The sequence below is a fragment of the Durio zibethinus genome, chromosome 10 (genome assembly GCF_047325235.1).
Source record: "Durio zibethinus cultivar Kanyao isolate XHJ-2024 chromosome 10, ASM4732523v1, whole genome shotgun sequence".
Lineage (NCBI taxonomy): Eukaryota > Viridiplantae > Streptophyta > Magnoliopsida > Malvales > Malvaceae > Durio > Durio zibethinus.
In genome coordinates, this window is record NC_143171.1 from 23,517,458 (window position 1) to 23,540,026 (window position 22,569).

A 22,569-nucleotide genomic window follows, 5' to 3' on the forward strand; every position below is an offset into this window, starting at 1 on the left:
ATTTAATTTATTCATATAAATATTTTTAAAAAAATGGTATTTAACAAGTTTTGGATTCATGTTTTAACTTCTGCAATCTCTTTAGCTATCTGATAATTTCAATCTTCATTTCGTAAAAAAATTTCATATGCAATTAACATATTTTAATAATCAAATTGTACACTATACCAGGTAAAAGAAATGCATTAAGCACAAAAAAAAAAAAAAATTCTTAACAATAGCCAGGTGACCAATCTTGTTTCATGCATGATAATAAAGCAGTGTACAAAAATATTTTAAATACTATTTATACTAAATGAAATCACTTCTAATGATTTTATGTTGACATGATTTTATAGTCATAAATAAATATAAAATAAAAAGCGAAATTATTGTTTCATACTAGCGCAAATACGTGGCATAAATTGATTGGCTAATTAAATTGGCTACAATAACGATGCCCATGTGGAATAAACACCTCGCAAATTAGAGTGAACACAATGAAATTAATCATACCAATAGCTGTATAGAAAAGTAGAAACGAACTCCCATAAGACCACCACTTGCACAATAAAAAACCAAAAGCGCTGTCGTTTGGTCGTCTTTTTCTTAACAGGAAAGGAGCCACGATCATCGGCATCCCAGGTTCTCTCTCTCTCTCTCTCTCTCTCTCTCTCTCTCTCTCTCTCTCTCTCTTTATTTTGGATCAAAATTTTAGCTGATTTTAATTTCCGGATTTTCAGTTTATTTTAAAGAGAATTAATTTTGGAAGAAGAAATTAAAAGATGAGTGAAGTTTTCGAAGGATATGAACGGCAGTATTGCGAGCTATCGGCGAATCTTTCCAAGAAGTGTACGGCTGCCGTTGCTCTTGTCGGAGGTTATAATTCAAATCTTTATATTTAAAATTCTCTTTCTTTTTTTTTTTTTTAATTTTTTGGTTCATTTCTTTATTTTCTTGCACCTAATTATGGATGCGTGATGGAATAATCTGTTTCTTATCTCTTTTTTGCTGATTAGAAATTAGGATTTCATGAACAGAAAAAAAAATAGAAATTAGGATTTGATTTTTTATTAAAAAAATTTAGATTGCTTAATTGGGAGATATGTAGAAGAAGAAAAGAAGATCCGATCTTCTTTATCTCTCCTTTGGTTTTTAAATTTTAATTAAATCTAATTTAATTAATAATCATGATTTCCATAATCTGTATTTTCAGCTCAAAGTATTTATTTATTTTTACTAATTTGTAGAATTCTTAAAGCATTGATGTAGATTAGGGGAAAAAAATTACTTTTGCCACTTGAGTTTGGAACTTTGACTTATATCTAAGAGAAGAATTTGAAAAACCCCAAATTTTAACCAATAAAACGGGAATTTTGGAAAGTAATTCTGTAGTATAATGTGGTATCTATGTAGCTATTGGAATTAGTTTGCAGTTATTTAATTGCACAGTAATGTACTAAACTAATATGAATGAATCCAAGTTTTGGAATTAACATCTATAACTGTATCATAATTTGATGTGCGCTTGTGAAGTTTTAAAAGGGCTTTGATTTTCTTCTTTACTTCGTATCTTTGCATGGATGTATTATTAATTTATTACTGGCTTGTATCGTGTGAATCTCTGAAACAGCAAAGGAAAGTGATAGAAAATAGTTTGGTAGACGCACAATCAAGATATATGATTCCAAAATGAAAAAAAAAAAAAAAAGAAGGAAGAAAACGGAAAAGGGAAAAAGTTAGAATTAAATTCAGCTGTCACTTGATAAGTTTTGGCATCGTAAACAATGGCCTTTAGCTGATATGGCTTAGAGTATCCCATTTAAGGGGAAAAAGACTAAATGTATTCCTACTTGGGGACTAATATTTTAATTTTCTCCTTTTTAAGAATAACTTGCTTGTAATTGCCCTTGCATCTACTGTGTGAATCACTGAATTGGTAAAGGAAAGTGACAGTTTAGAGTTTGGGAGACACAACATCAAGACGTATGAATCTGAATAATATGTGTTTGCTTTTGTAGAATAATGCTGTAAATTCATTTTTTAATTCATTAGAGTGGTTGATGAGAAATGGTTTTAACTTGTTCAAGCATCAGCCTCTATAATTAACCAATTGTTCTTCGTTCAAATTCTTAATTGTTGTTTCTGATTTGCAGAACAGAAGAAACAAAAACTTTCTGATATACGAGCTGGATTGGAAGATGCAGAATCTCTGGTGCTTAGTTCACTGCATGTTTGGGATACTCCTCTTTAGTCCTTCCTTTTATTGGGTATTGAACTTGATTTTGCTCTTTTCTTTTCTCAGATTCGAAAAATGGACCTTGAGGCAAGAAGTTTGCAGCCAAGTGTTAAGGCCATGCTTCTTGCTAAGTTAAGGGAATATAAATCAGATCTTAACAATCTGAAAAGTGAAGTTAAAAGAATTGCATCTGGCAATTTAAATCCAGGTGCTAGAGATGAGTTGCTAGAGTCTGGAATGGCTGATGCTCTCACGGTATGTTTTGGTTCTTCTATGTTCCTTTAACATGTTGTGGTTCTATCACTGGTCTGCTTTCCTTATATTTAACTTTGATTACTTATAATTGATGAATATGTATAGGCATCAGCTGATCAAAGATCAAGACTGATGATGACTACGGAGCGGTTGAATCAGAGCAGTGACAGAATTAAAGACAGCAGAAGGACCATGCTGGAAACAGAAGAGCTTGGTGTTTCAATTCTTCAGGATTTACATTCACAGCGACAGTCTCTCTTACATGCCAATAACACGGTATCTCTTTTTTTCACCAAGTTTTCTAACCCATTTAACCTCCAATTCTCTACCATAAGTAGTATGCTCTTTTTAGCTTTATTTCTCATATTTGAGTTGTAATTTCATTCAAACTCCACTTAACAGCTCCTAATTGGTGGATATTTTGTTTGATTATGATGTTAGTATTCATGCCAAAAAGCAGTAGCATGCCACCTTGTAATAATCAAGCATTATTCTTTTCCTTCTTCCTCCTTGTTTTGAGCTGACTATTGCATGAGCATGCTATGCCAAACGCTTATATGATAGTTAGACCTTAAAGTTTCTCACATTATGCTGTAATGGTTGATTATGAACCTTTCTGTTGCATGAACATGCTATGTGGAAGGCTTATATGGTAGTTAGACCTCAAATTTTCTCATATTAAGCTCTAATTGTAAACCTTTCTGTTACATGAGCACACTGTGTCGTAAGGCTTCTATGATAGTTGAACCTTAAGTTTCCTCACATTAAGCTGTAGTGGCTGATTGTAAACCTTTACAGCTATCTTTTCACAGTTGTGGTTTCCTTCCTATTGCAGCTGCATGGTGTGGATGACAATATTGGCAAGAGTAAGCGAATTTTGACAGCTATGTCAAGGAGGATGAGCAGGAACAAATGGATTATTGGCATCATTATCGCAGTCCTTATCGTTGCTGTAGCCCTTGTTTTGTACTTCAAACTTGCTAAATAGTCAGTAGTCACCATTTGTATCTTCCACTCTTGGTTTTGTCTGGGTTTGTGGGTGTTTCTAAGAGACATAATTTTATTTTGTCCTTGCGAGCTTTGCCCATTTTGAGTGCCAATATATATATGTATGCTTCATTAATGCCAAGACTTTGTATTATTCATCATTTCAATTCTATGTGGCGACTTTTATGAAATAGTGTTGCTTTTGCACTTCACGTTTGAAAATTTTAGGTTGTTTCCTGATTTGCAGCTCAGTCAACGAAGAATAATTTAATATATTATGCCCATCTCTGTTCATTGTTGCTAGGAAAATTGAGATGAAATGGCCAATCCTCCAAGCCTTCCCTTCCTTCTCTCCTCGCTACCTCCGTCCCTTTCTTCGCTTATGTGCTCAGCAGTCTGCCCTCATCATTGGCAAAAAACTCCATGCCTTAATTCTTACTACGGGCCTTTCAGCAACCCAAACCTCCTTCCTCCTGAACACTCTTCTCCACTTCTATGCTTCGTGTGGTGATATACTCTCTGCCCAAAAACTGTTTGTTGAAATTCCCCACTCGTGCAAGGATATTGCAGACTGGACTGCCCTGATGTCCTCCTTTTCTCGCCAAAATAGGCCTCATGATGCTTTACGTTTGTTTGCTCAAATGCTTGAAAACAGTATCCAAATTGATGACGTGCCGATGGTTTGCTTGTTTAGTGTTTGTGCATGGTTGCGGGATGTTGGGGTGGGGAGTCAGGGCCATGGGTGTGTGGTCAAGATGGGTTTCGAAGGGAAGGTAAAAGTGTCTAACGCAATGATGGATATGTATGGGAAGTGTGGGATGGTGAGGGAGATGAGAAGGGTTTTTGATGAGATGAAGGAGAAGAATGTGGTGTCATGGACAGTGGTTTTGGATGGGGTGTTGAAGTGGGAGGGCGTAAGGAGTGGAAGGTTATTGTTTGATGAGATGCCAGAGCGGAATGAAGTTGCATGGACTATAATGGTTGTGGGTTGTGTGGGGAGTGGATTTAGTAAGGATGGTTTTTTGCTTTTGAGTGACATGGTGTTTCATTGGGGGTTTAAATTGAACCATATCACACTTTGTTCTTTATTATCAGCTTGTGCACAGTCCGGAGATGTGGTGATGGGTAGATGGGTTCACGTTTATGGTTTGAAGTTGATGGGAACGGAGATGGATATCATGGTGGGAACTGCCACGCTAGATATGTATGCGAAATGTGGGAGGGTTGATACTGCAGTTAAAGTTTTCGAGTGCATGCCAAGAAGGAATGTGGTGTCATGGAATGCTATGCTCAGTGGGTTAGCTATGCATGGAAGAGGTAGAGTTGCGTTGGATATGTTCCCAAGGATGATTGACGAAGTCAAGCCAGATGATTTAACCTTTATTGCTGTTCTAAGTGCTTGCAGTCATTCTGGTCTGATAGATCAGGGTTCTTATTATTTTGATAATCTCGAATCGCTGTATGGTATAACCCCAAAGATTGATCACTATGCTTGTATGGTGGATCTACTTGGAAGGGCTGGGCGTCTGGAGGACGCTGAAACTTTGATAAATCAAATGCCAATACCTCCAAATGAGGTTGTTTTGGGATCTCTTTTGGGTTCCTGCAATTCGCACGGAAAGCTACAATTGGCTGAACGTGTTCTTCAAAAGCTGACTGAGATGAATCCTCTTAACACAGAATATCATATCCTGCTTTCCAATATGTATGCTTTGGCAGGTAAGCGACAAAAAGCCAATTCCCTTCGGAAAGTTCTTACAACTAAAGGAATTAGGAAGGTTCCTGGAATGAGTTCTATTCATGTAGATGGCCATGTTCATCAATTCAGTGCAGGGGATAAGTCACATCCAAGAACTCAGGAGATTTATCTCATGTTAGATGATATGGTTCGAAGATTGCGGTCAGCTGGCTACATTCCGAATCCGGCTTCACAAGTTTTTTCTGGTTCTGATGGTATTGAGGATGATGCAATGGATTTGGAGGAGAAGGAGCAGGCACTGTTTTCGCACAGCGAGAAGTTAGCAGTCTGTTTCGGACTTCTAAGCACAAAACCTGGCACGCCTCTTTATATCTTCAAGAACTTACGTATATGCCAAGACTGTCATGCTGCTCTTAAAATTGTTTCGAAGATCTACTATCGGGAAATTGTAGTCAGAGATCGCAACCGGTTTCATTGTTTCAAGCAAGGATCATGTTCTTGTTGTGATTTCTGGTGACTATCACTGCGGCAAAATCAGATACTGAATGAAACAACTTCTGTATTACGCTAACATTTAATCTTGGTCATAAATATTGCAAAATGCATATATTCTTCTCATTGTTTTAGCATTTGATGTGAAGTGGAAATTTATATTTGATGTCTACATTTTCTACTGGATCTTCCTTTGTAATGGAAATCGACAAAGACAATGAACTTTGTTTTACTATGTTTGACATGATGCCTCAAGCAACATGCTAACAAGGCTTTGGATCTACTTGTCATATGAAGGCAACCTATTAAATTTGGTAATTTGTGAATTTGTATTTATTTATATCATATCTAACATATATAAAATACGAAAATCATCATATTACAATTCGCATCAATATGTTAAATATAAATATAATTTTGGTTTTTCTTCAAATTTTACATAATTTTTATTAAAATTTAAAACCTGTCATTTTATCTTTTTTTTCATATTATTTCGTTGTATCATATTTAGAATTGTCACTTAATGGATGATTATTAAAAATTTTGTTTGAATTTACAGATTTCTGTTTTGGAAGTCTCTTACCAAAGTTAGCTTTTAGACTATCCTTCAAGCATCTATCCGAAGAACAAACGGGGATGTAGCTCAAATGGTAGAGCGCTCGCTTTGCATGCGAGAGGCACGGGGTTCGATCCCCCGCATCTCCATTCAAATTACTTTTCTGTCTTTTACTAACATAATAAACAATGCAGAAACAGAGAAAAGTCCACACTGCATTCAAGCAATAGATTTTGTCCCGTACAAATTTCACGCACTGCAACTTTGCAACATCAATATCCTTACAATCTCAAGAATTTGGGCTACCTTCTAAGAAGTTCCAAGAATATTAAATCAGTAAACCTAAGCAAGAAGTACTAATTTTCTTAGAGCACTTTGTCGAAAGCTAGACATTCTTATTTTTCTGTCCAGCACTGCATACAGGGTTGTTATCTTCAAATGGTAATGCGTATCAATGCAAAAGTGTTTTACTACTTTACTTTAGAGTTTGGTGAAGATGCGATGACAGGCCTATACAAGCTTATTAGATCTCTCCCTCTTGAATTTGCTATAATCTTCAAGCAAGCTACCATCAACTTTCTGTTTCATGTTCTCAACCAATTTTGTCATCACCTGTCAATAGTACAACTTCCGAAATAGTTAGTTATATCGAGGAACTGCGATATCAAGGGCGCAATATGGTATATGAGGGATTTTATATGTTCTTACCCCTTTTCCAAGACTGTCACGAACATTTTCAGGAATCAAAGCAAGCGCAGGAGGAAGGACAAAGCTTATGCTCATCTCTAAATGACCCCTAAGCCGGCTTTTATTTCCTCTTCTATCAGGGTATAAGGTTCCTTTTACAATCAGGGTGAAATGAGATGGATCAACAACATTATCAAGTCCTTGGAGTTCCCATCTTGGCTGCAAGTCGAGAGCTTTGGATAGTATATGAGGAATGAATTACATAAATATATATATTTATAGTGTGCAATGTGCAAAGCTTTGTTAATTCACATGTTTTTCTTTTGCTGCTTACAATGTCAAGCTCAAGAACTTTTGTGATATCAGGAGGAACTTCCGGTGGGTAATCTCCACCTCTTGACTTGCATCTCAACCTCAAGTCTACTACCGGCCAGACATTTAGGACCAATAATTGCAGGGGCAACATCTGAATTCTCCATTCATTCTGCATAAGTTCAGCAATCACAATTACATGTGAAAAACAGATCAGATCATCCAATCAGCCAATTACTTCCAAGCCTTTACCTAGTTTAAAAAGCAATTCAGCTCCAACAAATAAATTTTACTGCTTGTTAATCAATTGAGAAGCAAAATGTTATCAAACACTTTTAGTAGAATCATGATGAGCATGGTCGAACATCATGTCAATGATTACCAAAAAATTACAGATCAAGTGACTCAAGTTATCTATGCATTTTCTTCATTTATCTTCGTTATGAGTTCCTGTCTTCTTCCTGCCCTTCCCCGTAATTAGAAAATAGTATTAGTTCTTCATACTTTGTCAAAACATAGCTTGTAAAAGTTGAAAGCAAATTGACTGCATTAATGTTTATGCCTCCTGACCACCATGATCAAAAACATTACAGAACAGGAAAACTGAAGAAATACAAATTCCCCTATGCTACAATCCTGTAAACTATAAGCACAACTGGAAGTTATATGTTTAAAAGGAAACTGTCATCTTTGCTGTTTCACATCACAATCAAAAAAGCTTGCCTTTCACCAAAATATTGATAAATCTATAGGTAAAGGAAGTTGGATTTCATGGAAGAACATTAACTTAGGGACATTGGACTTTTTTCCCTTTATCCTATAGCCATGAAATTGTATTCAGAAGGTCATATATTCAGTTTTTCCTTTTCAATAAAATAATCCCATTTTTGGACTCTTTTTCCTTTTCAAATATGGTGCCTACCAGAGACATTGTACCCAGAAATGTCATTTTTGCACTAATTGCAACACTTTATACACCCATCAAAAATAAAATCAATTAGCAAACCATTCAAGTTTCAACATAGAATGAGCTTCTAGAATTACTCAACAGCCATAATGAAAGAAGTAAAGGAAGAGGGCAAAAAAGAAAACCTGATTAAGCCGTTGGCTTCTGTGTTTGTCAGGAAACATTGCATTGAAAATTCTGGGCTTATCATCCAAGTACTCATCAAACAAAGCCTGTTCAACCCCACATTCACCAATAACAATATTTAACACCCATTTCATAAAAAGAACAGTTGAGAAAGAAATGAGTTAGTGGGTTACCTCAGGAGTCTCATAAAGAGGAATATCAGTGGAAATTCTTGCAGAGTAAGTGGCAGGCTTTACTGTTAACTCATTGCTAACCAAATATTTCTTTGGCTTTGGCTTTGACTTGAAAATTGCATGGCATTGCAGTTCTGCTTTCTTCAGCTTCACTTGCCATTTTCCATTGCTAAAATTCTCACCTCTACAAACAAAATAATTCTGTTGGCATGGAGCAAAGAAACCTGCTACAACTTCACTCATATTTAATTTCCTTTTTCAAAATTCTAGTGCAAAATAAACACAGCAAGATTCTCTTTATATTTTTTGGTGGTGATGGAAGAGGGGAGGAAAGTGCCAAACTTGTGGAGGGCAACAGTTAGGAGAGTGAAAGATAAACATTTGCCTTATCTGATGTGGCATTTTGTTAGAAATTACACGTGGTGACAACTCTGAAACATTACCCTTCTGAGTGGTAGAAAAATGGGAAAAACAAATGTGCTGAGGTAAAGTGCAACAGAACATCGCCACGTGGTTGGCCAAATCATATGGTTGCTTGGATCTACTTGGGGCTTTGGTCTTGTGCCCAGAAACAAGAGGTTTTTGGATTAAATACAGGCTTGGTTTTGAAGAAAGTTACTTTTACGTTTGCTCAAAAGGAGAAACAAAAGTCAAAATGTTAGTTTTAAATTCCCCGTCCAACATTTTTTTATTTAAATTTGAGGATTTGTATATTTATATAATATAAAATGTTAAAATTTATATATTCATATAATATTTTATATAAAAATTATATATCATAATTCATATAAATATAAAAATATAAAATATATATTTTTATTTTATTAAATTTATATATATTTATTATTAAAATTTAAAATTATATAACTTTTATATTTTATTTTTATATCATATATTTGTATTTTATTATCATATCAAATTTTAAATTATCAAGTCTACCTCCAACCATTGAAACCATTGATAGATTTCATTTGTAAATAAATTTGTCATCTCAAAAGACCAGATTATTTTGGCATTGGTGCTTTTAAGCTGAGAAGAACTAAAGGAAAAAAAATTGGTTTGATCTTTCTTTTTTATCGGCCACAGCATTGGGCTGATCTTTTGTGGCCTTGGATGATATCCTATGGCAGAGAATATCTCTTAAATTGTGAGAGCACTACCTTGAAACATTTCACAAACAGCAGAGACCTGTAAATAGGAATATGATATTGCATAATGCTTCTTTTGCCTTGACACTAAGCTTGAAATGTCTGCGACGAAGATTTTATTGTATGTATATAAAATGGTTCAACACCATTACAGATTGCTGATTCTTAACTCATGTCATTCCAGTTTCGATATTGACTTCTAAGCTGAATATGGTATTCTCAGGGCCATTCTTTGAGCAAGCCAAGGTCTGTTCGGATTGGTGTCAATGAATCCATGCATAAGGAATTGTTCTGCTTCTGAATCCAGCAGTTCCCTCGCCCAGGTAACCCGTTTTGATTGACAACAGCCTGGGCCATAACATCTGCAGTTTCAATCAAGGACGAAAGATAATTAATTGTAGTGTGGCATAAAGTAGTAGAAAAAAGAGGTAGTTAAAAGATGACTATTAAAATCCAGCAAAGCTCTTCAAAGAAGGTATTTTCAAGACCAGGCAGGTGAGAGTTGAAATTGTACAAGCTTGACAATTTTTTTATATAAAACCGAAGCTCCAGCGTGCCTACTTGCATAACCAAGTGAATAGGAATCATTCCAATTACGGGTCAATCTTTCAAATAAACATAAACTATCAGTTCTGTCATGCATATGGTATTGTCACAATTCACTAAGACCACTTCTAGGCTATACCCAAATTTTCGAGATAAAAATGATAATAGGCATGAAGTTGGCAACTTTCTAAATCTAAAAGTAATAGAACTGAGAGAATAGGGCAGAGTGAACACAAGATACCTGTACTCATAAAAGCAAGCACTTCTCTCGTTTTCAGCTTTTCCCCAATTATTCCAACCTACATGTTTGATACACTGATCCATATAAGTGTAGGCAAAGACCACCCTTCCAAATGGTCCCCATGGGCGCCCAAGATATGAATATGAAGACCCTCCATTGCCAGTTATGACACACCTGCATTAATGCCACAACTGGTTCACAAGGAAAACTGACATATGACAACGGAAGTAAACATTGTAAAAAGAAAAAGAATAACTATGGAACCCAGACAAAGTTTCTTGGTCACAGCAGATCAGCAAAACTTTTTGAAGACAGGTGATGAGTTATCGCAGTGCCATATACAATTGATAACGATGAAAATTAAGAAAATTAATACCATTATATTTCACTCAACAGAAAAGTCAAAAGGAATCCATATTTTTTTTTATTTCATTTTCTATTTCTCCAAAATACTGGGAATAACAACCTGGGACAATGCAGCATAACTTTTGCTTTATGTTGAATGAATCCTAGTTCACCCCCTAAATAAACAGCATATGATACTTATAGCCAGTATAGCTTTCTAAGAAGTATATTCCATAGGCTAAAAATGGTTACACCAATTGCAACATAAGACAACAAAGAAAGGGCTGCAGTTAACTGGTAGCATAATCAAAGTTCAGAGTGAGAGACATTTAACCTTAACCAACTATTTGACAAACAAACTAAAGTGTTAAGGATTACAGCAACCACCACATTCCCAGAAACAACATACAAGATAGATCATCAAGACAATAATTTTGCTCACAAGCTGGAGAGTAGAAAGTGGATTGGTAAAAAGTATTTGATTCCAACCAGCGGGTCATGACTCTGCTCATGTAATGCCAAAGTGGTGTCTATTAAACCATTTATTCCGATTCAAACATATGAACTTTGTTAGAAAGTTAACTCCATCTTTTAAACTATTTGAAGTTTTATCTTTTTAACTTGATAAAAATAGCTTTCAATGACAAATTTTATCGCGGTAGCTCAACATTGGTTAAGTTTCCTGGAAGGAACTCTACATATCAAAATCCTTAAAAAACTTGAAACTTAGGAAATTTATAAAAGACAACCTTAATGAGGAATTAACAAAAAAAAAACATATAGTAGAAATGAGAAGGACACAAGAAAACTAGTCAACTACAGACCTCAAAAACACATAACCAGTTGATTCCTGAGAGGTTTTCCTGCTTTGTGCAGTTATAAAACCAGCTGACTTGCAGTGGATATGACAATGCTCTAACAGAGCTGTACTATTTCCAAAAATGAAGTCCACACTTCCTTCAATATAACAATTCTTCAAGTACTGTCTTCCATGATGCAAGTAGAGTGTATCCTGCAAAGGTTATACAATCCGTAAGATGTTTGCTAAAGTACAACTTTATGAACACAATTAAACCTCTAAATTTGTCATGAACTACCCAAAAGACCTTAGCAGGTAGCCAACACTGTCTGCACACAAAAATATAGTTTTGCCGACTGTTTCTTCAGTCAATTGAAAATATCAAATTTAACAGGTTCAGCCAGCAAAGATAGATTGTTAATGATTTTTAAAATAACAAAAGGTCTACAATTTGCACTGAAACAAAGGGTAGAATGCTACACTATACTGCTTAATAACACTACGACATTAGGCCAACCAAAATGAGAGAGTTAAGCACCTGCCACCCCAGAAATCTGCAATTATAGAATGCACATCGGTCTGCTGTTACCCTGATTGCAACAGCTTGCCCCGAACCCTGTAAGAAAGAAGATTAATGACATAGGAATAACCGGAACAGCAATTTCGAAGCATTTTCAACGCAACTAAAAATCTGCATTTTTTGACAATGACCAGACCTCCTGTGGAAGCTGCAAACACCCCCAAATTCTAAAAATCCTATCATTCAGTAAATCAAAAGGTAAACTTCCAATCATAAATGGTCTGCTGTATTCAATAACCACATAGCTGAAAGGCAAATATACTGAGAAAAAAATTCAAGAACTGAACTTCTTGATAATGATACTTAGTCACAAAACCCCAAGAACAAAACTTCAATCACAATTTGAAGCACAGGAAAAATATCCAGAAAATAAGCTAAAAAAAAAAAGAGAGGATTTTAAAACTTTACCTCAGGAGAAGAGTTTTCAAAAGTGACATTCTCGGCAATAAAATCCTCTCCTTCCACAATCACACTCCCACATCCAAAAGTCCCTGTCCCAATCACCCTCGAAGCCTTCAGGAAAACCACACCATCATCATTACACGAGGCAAAAACCCAGATAAGGTAGCACAAAAAGATGCATACTTTACCTGGTGATGTTCAATTTTAGTAGCGGTATTGTTCCAAGTAAGAACAGTGACCTCAGGTCGGAGACCAGCCAAGGTGATGAGGTTCTTAGTCTTGGGAACATAAACGGGCTGCTTGTAAATACCAGGTGACAGTCGTATGACAGTTCGACAAGTGTTGGAGAGTGGAACTGCGTCTATGGCTTCCTGTACAGTTCGGTAGTCTCCGTTGCCGTCTTGCGACACTGTTATTACCCTTGCCGACATTGATCAAATCAAAATCAACCCTTCTCTTTTCTCTCTCTTTCTCTCTGTCTGCTCAAAGTATTGACTATCTCTTAGTGATTTTCAGTTAAAAATTGGGTGATGGGATCCAGCGAAGAGGCAATAAATGAACAGAAGATGGAGGGTTTAAACTTATAAGAATTGTATCATTCTTACTACATAGCGCAATACAATGATATAAAATAGAATATGAATATATAATTTGAATTATTAATAAAAATAAAAAAATTATATTTATATTTATTAAATTATAATATAATATTTTAAATTCGAATATGTTTGATGCGAAACAAACAAATTATCCGATCAAATTACCAGCAAAAATCTAGGATGTTAGAATTATGTTTTTGCTTTTGTCAGGAGTCCAAACTTTTTTTCTTGTTTCTTTGAATAAAGTTAAAGAGAATCTTATCTTGTCTTTCTTACCGTTTATAAGGAATATAAACAGCTGTATGGAAAAGTATAAGAAAGGAAATTGAAGCACAATTTAGGAATTAAAATTAATTTTTCAGATTGTGCATTTGATTTTAAAAAAAAAAAAACTTTCATTATAAAATCAATAGAAAGTGGGAAATTGGGATCATTGATGCAATTATACTTATTAGATATCAATTTTATTTATTTTATATTTTATATAATTATATAAAAGTTAAAGTTTTTAATAAAAAAGAAAATAGTCTAATATGGATAACTAATATTTTTTACATATAAATAGGTTTAAATATCAATATGTTCTCTAATAAATGCATTTTATTTATATAAAACATTTTTGTTATTTTTTATAGTAACATTTTTATTATTTAAAAAATAATTAGTTAGACTAAATTAATTGCATTTATTACATTTTAAATATTCAATATTTTTACCTTAAATAAATAAATTACAATTAATTTGGTCAATAATACAGATAAAAAAAGAAACTAAATAAAAAATTAATTACTCTTAAATATATTTCCATATTTTCTTATTATTTTGAAAAATTAAATGAAATTTAATGTAGTAAATTAAGAAATAAAAATGTGCCATTTAATGAGTTGACAATAATGATATAATTAAATTAGGAAAGATTTTGTTTTCTTTTAAAAGAAAGAACAGATTAGACAATAATTCAAAATTTATAATTTTGAAGGAAAACTACATTAATTTCTTTTATTTTATTACTTATTACATTAGACGATTAATAATAGTAAGTTTTTAACACATTTATGATAATGTTTCTTGATAATAATATAAATACAAATGTTTTTAAAATATTAAGTAAATCAAATTTAACTATTCTTTAACTTTGTTTTATTACAATTTTATCTCTATTATCTTATAAAAAAAAATTTATTTTGTAATCTTGCTTGCTATTTTTTTTTTTGTAAGTTTATTGAGATTTTACTCATTTTTTTTGTTTGTGCAATTGTTAGGTTTTATTTTTAAAATAGCAATTTTACCAATTATATATTTTAGTTTTTTTTCTTTTCTAATTTATAATTTAAAGGTAAATCTTAGATATTATATATATATATATATGTATATATATTGAATGTGATGTTGCTTTTTTTTTTTTTTTGCGAGTTGTTAATTAATATAGGCTTAATGAGTTTTGTTTATTTTAGGAGATTACTCAATAAGATTATATTAATTTGTGAGATTTTACAATAAGATGCCAAAGATGGTTGATTAATTTGGATACCATCATGCTAGGTGATTATGCATTGATTAGGAGTCAAATTATAAGAATTCTCAAATATTGTATTGTAAGCCAAATTGACCTAAAATGATACAGTTGATTATGACATGACTAAATATATATTGGATTCAATTGAAAATGAAAAGATTATTTTATAAGTTCTTAATAAATGAAGCTTTAGATGATGTAAAGGGTGTTAGTTTATAATTTTTAAAAATCTTATAAAAAAATGAAACAAATTCCTCTATTTTGTGAAATTTACTACTTATTTCATTTAACAAGTCCTAAAATTTTAAAAATACTAAAACTATAATTAAAACTTTTATACCCAATTTCTTATATTCTTTTATATATTTTTTAAATAGACATTTTTAATTCAATTTTTTTGTAGGTAAATATTTGAAGATACCAAATTGATGTGCTACCATTTCATAACAAAAACACAAACAATGTTGAAATAAAAATGCTAATGTTTTTGTTTTAATGTAAATTCAACTCTTTCATAATATTATATATATATATATATATTAATATAACTCCTTCATCTATTCTAAAAACATACGTACAATTAAGTTTTAAATTTAATTTATTAATATTACAAAAAAATTTCATACAATTAATATCAAATTTTATTTTCACATTGATTTTTTAAACATGTAATTTTATCTAATTAATTATTTTTATATTCTCTTAAAATTAAGTGAATATATATTGTATTAGATTTAAAGTGATAATTAACATTTAAATATTCACGACCTTGAAAGTAGCATAGAGTTTTTAATTGTTATAAGCAAAATTAGAATGGTTGATTTTGCCCATGCCTTTTAGATAAGCAAAGTAGCAAATATATTGTTGATTTTTTAACAAAAATGGAAGTGGAAAAAACAAAATTATTTTATGCCTATTAGTAGTAAACTCTATGGAGGTTAGGTTGTGTGTATTGTTTTTTTTTTTTTTTTTGAGAAATTAAATTGTGTGTATTATCAGGTGTTATTATAATTGTTTTTCTATTCATGCATTGGAGCATTCTTTGGTGAGATTTTTAAGTTTTGTAATCCTTAAATTATCTTTTTGAATAAATAAAAAAATCTATATTACACTTTTTTTTGGTACTTTTATAACTTTATTTTTAATAATCAAATCAAGATTATTTATTAAATTGTAAATAAAATGATGATAAAAAAATTATTGAAGGTGATTTAAGTTTTTTTTTATCAATCACTATCAATATTTTTGTAATCATGAAAATAAAATTTAAATTGTTCTATAAAATTATAATTTTATTAAATTTTTAAATAATATTATATCATAAAACTTATTATAAATACACTTACTTTGTGCATAACACAAATATAAATCTTTAAATGTTCAAATAAGTAATATTTGACAATTCATTTTTTGAATTGAAAAAAATAGCAATTATCTTGATCTTAAAATTTTGAAATTACATAATATTTTTAAATATTTGATAGAAATAAAAACTTGACTTTCCAATGTTAAAAAAAAAAAAAAAAGGTATGTTAAATATAGCCATGTATTTATTATGCTAATATAACCTTTCACTATTTTACTCATACAATTTTTTTTAAATTAATAATGTTACATATAATAAATATCATAGTCGTTTGCTTATCTATGCATAGCATGAGTTTAAAACTAGTTGGAAAATAATTTGTTTGTCATCGTAATTAGATCAAAATTAATTAGAGTTGTTGTACAGATTAATAGTGATATTTCAAAGGAAAGCTATACGAAACTTTAAAGTTTATTCAACTTTTAACATGTTAGTTTTTCATTAGCAATTCAACATAGAGAAAAGTATATAAGAACTCAAACACAAAAAAAAAAAAAAAAAAGATCTATTAGTCTCAAATCAATCAAATATTGCAAAGCTTTGATATTTATTATCCATCAAAATTGAGTCTTAACCAAGATTGTTAATACTATATCGAATAATGTTCCGGTTTTCTTTTAAAAAAAATGATATATGCCACCAATTTATTTCAACATAATAATATTTTGGACCTTTCAATTTAGTACAAATATATTTATAAATATACATAGATTTGTACATAATAATACTATCAATAATATGCAAAATAAATACACAATATTTTAAAAATCAAATAAATAAGTTTAAAAGTATAATAAATAATATCATCAATTTATCATGATATTTTTTATAAGTTAATCTAATCATATGACATTTAAATGAGTATTTTTGTTTTTCAAGTAAAAAATATATTAAGATAAAAACAAAAAGATGAAAAAGAAATTAACTTTAACTTTAGAATTGTTAAACTTTAGAGAGAGTAATATCGCTTTATTGAAAGAAATTAAAATACTTACAAACTTTGGTTTGAAAAAATAAAGTGTAATAGAAAACAAGTTGAAGTAAAAAATTGAGAAACAAAACTTTCAAAGGTCATTTTATTCATTAATTTTATTTTTATTAGGTTAAAATAGTTAAACAACAAAAAATAAATTAAAATGACAAAATATATTTCATATTCACATATTGGCCGAAAGAAACTAAATCACTAAAATTCACCAAAATTCAAGAAACCAACCGAAACTAATAAAATCAACTGGTATTACCCAATACTTGATATCAAGTAAAATACCAAGAATCATCTTTAAGTTATAGTATTTTGACATAAGTGGAGCGTATCGACTAGTACAGTAACGAAATTAGTATCAAAATGAAATTAACAATATTGCTTTTAATGAAATTTTAGTTTATACTAGTATTATAATATCATATTGAAGAAGTTAGAATTAGAGATCGATAAAAAAGGTGAAGATATGATAAGAATTATAAATTTGAAATTAGAAATAAGATATTTATTTTAGGTAACAGGGATAATGATAAAAGATTATATGATTTATTTTGCACACAATTAGATATTATTATAATGCAATGCACAAATTATTATGATAAAATGCACATTCAATTATCATAAAAGATTAAATATTTATTTAATATCAACAATCTATCTTTTTTCATTATTTTAAATCACATATAAGATATTAACTAAGAGATTATATATTTAATTTTATATCTCATGATAAGAGATTATTATAATGCAACAATATGAAATTGAATGATAGAAACATATTTTATAAATAAATAAATATATAAAGGCAATAACTTAGTTCATATTAATTCAATAATATTTTTTATTCATTTAATAATTAAAACTAAGTACTTCATAACCTTTTATATTAATTAATATATGTTTTTTCTATTATTTTGTATGCATTAATAAATGTTCTTTGTGTTATTGAGAAAATAGAAGTTATAATATTTTATGTTTTATATTTTGGTAGAAATAATATTAAATCGTAACTTTTAAAAAATATTTAAGAAACAATAAATGAATAAAGAAGAAAAAACCAAATAGAATATATAATTAATATTTTAAATATATAGTTTGCAAAACTCACCATTTTGGTGAGGAAATAAAGAAAAGTGAAAAAAGTAATGACGTTGCAAAAAAGGGAAATTTTGCAAGGAAAAATTTTTAGGTAATATTATAATAAAAATAATTAGTAAAAAATATTTTTGGGTAAAATTAATAAAAAAATTAAAAAATTTTAATCCAATATACATATGTTGTTAAATAATTATAGATATTATTTGACTAAAATTTACATATAATTTATTTGAATGTAACTATAATAATCACTTGTAATTTTAAACTTGACACCAATTAAATGTTAATGTTATAAAAATTATTTTTTATTTTATTAATCTTATATATGATTTTATTAATCTTATATATAAAAATTAAATGTTCTTGAATGCTTGGATATTCCCTTGTATGTCTTTCTTCAATCTTCTAAGGTGTATATATGGGAAAAGGTTGATTTCATGTAATAAAAGACGAAGGGTTTATTTACATTTTGAAATAAATTTCCAAGGTTTATTTGAAATTAAACCATTAAAATATCTGAGAATTTTTTTGTTGATTTTTCCTTGAAGTGATTTTTTATTATTAGTAATAAAAAAATCAGTAATTTTTTTTTTTGTGGCGATCAAAATCTCTTTTTTATTCTAGTAGTTTAGGTTTGGATTGAAAAGCAAAATAAATAAATATATATATGATAATTAATGAATTTAAATAAATAAATATAAAATAATTAATGAATTTAAATAATAAATTTATTATTTATGATAAATTTAAAAAGTTTTGGATAAATTTTTTTATTTATTTAATATCTTAATTTTTTTAATTTTTTAATAAATAATTTTTGTTTAATATTAATTAAAATTAAAAATTAATATTATAAAAATTAAACGAATTTAAATACAAATATTTTAACAACAGCATATATTAATCTCATTGTCTTTTTTTTTTTTCAATTTTTTTACGCAATAATAATTGGTAAGTATGGCGGACATAAATCTTATTCTTACTCAATTTTAAAAATCAGGAGCAATAGCATTTTTTTTTTAATGAAAAACGCAATTGTTATTTAACAATAAATTTAGATGTGGTAGCAATTTTTTAGTCCATTGATTGGGCACATTTAATTATTCAGCTCAAATCCAAAATGAGATGTGAACATAAATCCTGGTTCAAGTTGTCGGCAAAGGCTAATCCAACGGTCCACATTTCTACACTTTGCGGATCCGAAGACATTGACAGTTAGACTAAGACCCCCACATAAAAAAAAAATCATTTCTCCTATCCCCTCCAAACGCTGTCATTGTTCTTATCCTCTAATCCAAAACGTCATCGTTTTATCTTCTAAACCCTATACTCAAACTTCCAATTAAAACGCTTCCCCTCACCTCTCCATTTTCATTAGAAACTTTCTGCTTTCGAAACGCTAGTGAAACAATGCCGTATTACTCGAGGCCGGGCGAAGATGACGTCGACGAATTCGACGAGTTCGATCCGACGCCTTACGGTGGTGGATACAATCTCGAATCAACCTACGGGCGCCCATTGGAACCGTCCGAGGAGACTTGCTATCCTTCATCCACACCGTCTGATGGAGACTTTGATTACGACCGTCCCCATTTCTCTTCCGGTTCCGAGCTCTGTGCTTACGCCGAAGAGTCTCTCCAAACTGAATACAGCAGTTATGGCCGACCTAAGCCCCGACCTGGACGACCCGGACCTGGACCCGCTTATGGTGGTGGACCTGGTGGGTATGGGGCTCAAGATGAGCCTGGTTATGGGAGGCCTGAATATGGACAATCCGAATCGGGTTATGGACGGAAGCCGGAGTTTGAACGACCCGGATCGGAATTTGAATCTGGATATGGCCGAAAACCTGAATTTGAGCGGCCGCCTCCTCCGGAGTTTGGATCTGGGTATGGCCGGAGACCCGAATACGAACAGCCACATCCACCGGAATTCGGATCTGATTATGGACGGAGACCAGAATTTGAGCAGCCTCCGCCGCCTGAATTTGGATCTGGGTATGGCCGGAGACCCGAGTATGGGGAAGACGGATCCGACTATGGAACTGGATATGGCAGGAAACCCGAGTATGGGGAACACGGATCAGAGTACGGAACTGGATATGGCAGGAAACCCGAGTACGGGAAACATGGATCTGAGTACGGAACTGGATATGGCGGGAAACCTGAGTATGGAGAACAGGAATCCGAGTACGGAACTGAATATGGCAGAAAACAAGAGTATGGAGAATATGGATCCGAATATGGGAGGAAACCCGGGTATGGGGAGTCCAAATCTGAATACGGGACTGGGTATGGACGGAAGGCAGAGTATGAGGGAGGTGGGTCTGGACATGGACGAAAGAATGAGGACGAATATGGGTCGGGTTATGGAGATAGGACGGAGACCGGATATGGGTCCGGGTATGGGACGAAGCAGAGCTATGGCAGTGAGGGATATGGAGAGGAGAGGAGTGAGTATGAGAGGAAACCTAGTTATGGGAGATCGCAGGAAGAGGAAGGAGGGTATAGGAATCCCACTTATGGCGGTGAAGAAGGCTATGGCCGCAAGAAATATGTAAGTAGTTTTACATGTTTTGATTGAAATTTTGGGGAAAATAAAGTTGATAGCTTTAATGTGGTTTGTAGTTTTAGTTTTAGTGTTTGATGAAAGTTTTTAGCTTTCTCTTTGATTGGATTTCTTTTTGATGACTTTGGCTAATTGTTAGAAATTCTTGCTTGTCGTTAGTCTTTTCAGACTTTTGTCTTTGCTTGTTGAGATTTATGCCTGTAAACTACAAAGCTGGTGTAGATCTAGATGATATTGTTTCGATCTTGATCTAGTATTAGATAGGATGTGCTTCAATATATGGAATTTGCAGAATTATTAGCATAAGTTGGGAGGAGTTAAAATTGTTAAAATTGTTTTGATATGCATCATGCGTGTTGAGGGTGGCAAGCAGGGGGAGTGAAATTTTACATGTGGATTGCTTGACTCTTAATTTCTCTAAGTGATTGTTAGCAATATAGGTATCAATTCTAGTACTACTGTTTATATGGTTTACTATAGCTTTATAGATCATATAGGCATTTTATTCCATTGATTTCTTATGAGGTTGGCATTTTCTAGCAAGTTCTTTATTGAAGAAATATTTTATCATGAATAAGCAAGTTTGGTGTTCTAAATTTACTTGATTTTAAACAATGTTAATAAATATTGCCTTTGGGACACATTGCTATGGCTTCTTTTATTCTTTGGATTTGTGTTTTATCATCTCTGTTCGAAATGAAGGATCATTTTGGGCTTTTCAAAACATGCATCTAGGCATTTCTATTTAGTAAAATTTGAACAGTTTTTGTTTGTTTGTGTTGAACACTTGTATTTTGAAGTTTTAAAAAGTTCATTTTTTTCTGTTTGTATGGCTACATATTGAAACTTAGGGACTTGCTAATTTGAAGTTATACTAGGTGTCAAGAAATATGAAACGAGTAAATATGGCTAGATGATTTGGAAGGAACTTAAGTTTCAGAAGATTTATACTATCATATGTTGGAATGGTTAGGTCAATTATGTTGTTATATATATATATATATGTACTTTTTGTCTCAAAATTCATTTGATCAATCAAAATTAAAATTGTAGGGGGATGACAACCCTGATGATGATGATGAGGAGAAGAAGCATCACCGCTTTAGGCACCACCATCACAGGCGCCATGATGATGATGATGAGTAATCAAACTGGTGGTCACTCTGTAAATGGAGTTCATGCCATCATAGCTACTAAATAAAAGGTTGAGGCATGCCTCCTTTAATGGTATCTACTTACTATCGTTTCTGAGTGCTTCGTGTATGTGTGTGTGTGTGTGTGAATAAAATCCCCAAATATTTGGGTTAGAGTGGTTGCGCACTTGTGCTTGCTTATTTTCAAGCATGATGATGATAATATATGCCATGATGTGCTTGCGTGTTATATCAACCTGATGATGATAATGTAATGCTATGCTATGCGTAGGCTTGCCTTTGGAAATTTTTTCTTTACAAATTACTCTGGCCATAATCCTGGACTGTCGACCTTTCTACTGTGCTTTTTGGAAGACATAACCAGGGTTCTCACATGAGAGGAGATTTATGGTTTATGGGTTGGAGATAGTGTCACTAAAACGTTTGATATATTTCATAATTTAGACAGCTTGACTACTTTCAATTATTCTTTAGGTTGTGTGAAAACTGTTTTAGAATCCAAAGATTAATGGATTGCAATGGTAATAATAGTTTCTGAAAATTAAAAAAAAAAAAAGGTTCCTATTCTGAATTTTTTTTTTTTGCAAAACTTTGTCTTGTTTTAAACGGTCTTGTTACTTTTGGTGGGAATGACCAAGTTATCTTGGTCTGGCTCAGAACTTCTTGTATTAGTTGATTTTATCCCACATGCTGATTTAAAAGAATAATAATATATTAATCAACAAAAAGTAAGTTTAAAGTGCAGCAGAT

The 22,569-nt window shown here is 31.8% G+C and overlaps 5 protein-coding genes and 1 non-coding gene across 6 annotated transcripts; 4 read left to right on the forward strand and 2 right to left on the reverse strand.

The window, feature by feature from the left end:
* Positions 1-481: 481 nt before the first annotated feature.
* On the forward strand, positions 482-3,651 carry LOC111292130 (vesicle transport v-SNARE 13-like). The gene is made up of 6 exons (XM_022884360.2): positions 482-624; positions 723-858; positions 2,136-2,194; positions 2,285-2,473; positions 2,579-2,749; positions 3,309-3,651. Exons 2-6 carry the CDS (start codon positions 765-767, stop codon positions 3,459-3,461), a joined length of 666 nt encoding a protein of 221 aa, XP_022740095.2. The 5' UTR covers positions 482-624; positions 723-764; the 3' UTR covers positions 3,462-3,651.
* On the forward strand, positions 3,638-5,893 carry LOC111292119 (Pentatricopeptide repeat (PPR) superfamily protein). Its single transcript, XM_022884345.2, has one exon. It carries the CDS (start codon positions 3,775-3,777, stop codon positions 5,674-5,676), a length of 1,902 nt encoding a protein of 633 aa, XP_022740080.2. The 5' UTR covers positions 3,638-3,774; the 3' UTR covers positions 5,677-5,893.
* A 390-nt stretch (positions 5,894-6,283) lies between these two features.
* Positions 6,284-6,356, forward strand: TRNAA-UGC (transfer RNA alanine (anticodon UGC)). Its single transcript has one exon. It is a non-coding gene; the product is annotated as a tRNA-Ala (tRNA).
* Positions 6,357-6,443: 87 nt separating this feature from the next.
* LOC111293376 (uncharacterized) lies at positions 6,444-8,791 on the reverse strand. Its single transcript, XM_089767301.1, has 5 exons — positions 8,473-8,791; positions 8,299-8,385; positions 7,229-7,378; positions 6,916-7,113; positions 6,444-6,819 (listed from the first exon to the last, which is right to left on the reverse strand). Exons 1-5 carry the CDS (start codon positions 8,713-8,715, stop codon positions 6,718-6,720), a joined length of 780 nt encoding a protein of 259 aa, XP_089623427.1. The 5' UTR covers positions 8,716-8,791; the 3' UTR covers positions 6,444-6,717.
* Positions 8,792-9,663: 872 nt separating this feature from the next.
* Positions 9,664-13,153, reverse strand: LOC111292128 (pectinesterase 31-like). The gene is made up of 6 exons (XM_022884359.2): positions 12,722-13,153; positions 12,540-12,644; positions 12,090-12,167; positions 11,577-11,764; positions 10,408-10,581; positions 9,664-9,982 (listed from the first exon to the last, which is right to left on the reverse strand). Exons 1-6 carry the CDS (start codon positions 12,962-12,964, stop codon positions 9,820-9,822), a joined length of 951 nt encoding a protein of 316 aa, XP_022740094.2. The 5' UTR covers positions 12,965-13,153; the 3' UTR covers positions 9,664-9,819.
* A 6,320-nt stretch (positions 13,154-19,473) lies between these two features.
* LOC111292124 (uncharacterized) lies at positions 19,474-22,048 on the forward strand. The gene is made up of 2 exons (XM_022884355.2): positions 19,474-20,653; positions 21,719-22,048. The coding sequence occupies exons 1-2, from the start codon at positions 19,508-19,510 to the stop codon at positions 21,809-21,811; spliced, it is 1,239 nt and encodes a 412-aa protein (XP_022740090.1). The 5' UTR covers positions 19,474-19,507; the 3' UTR covers positions 21,812-22,048.
* Positions 22,049-22,569: the final 521 nt, after the last annotated feature.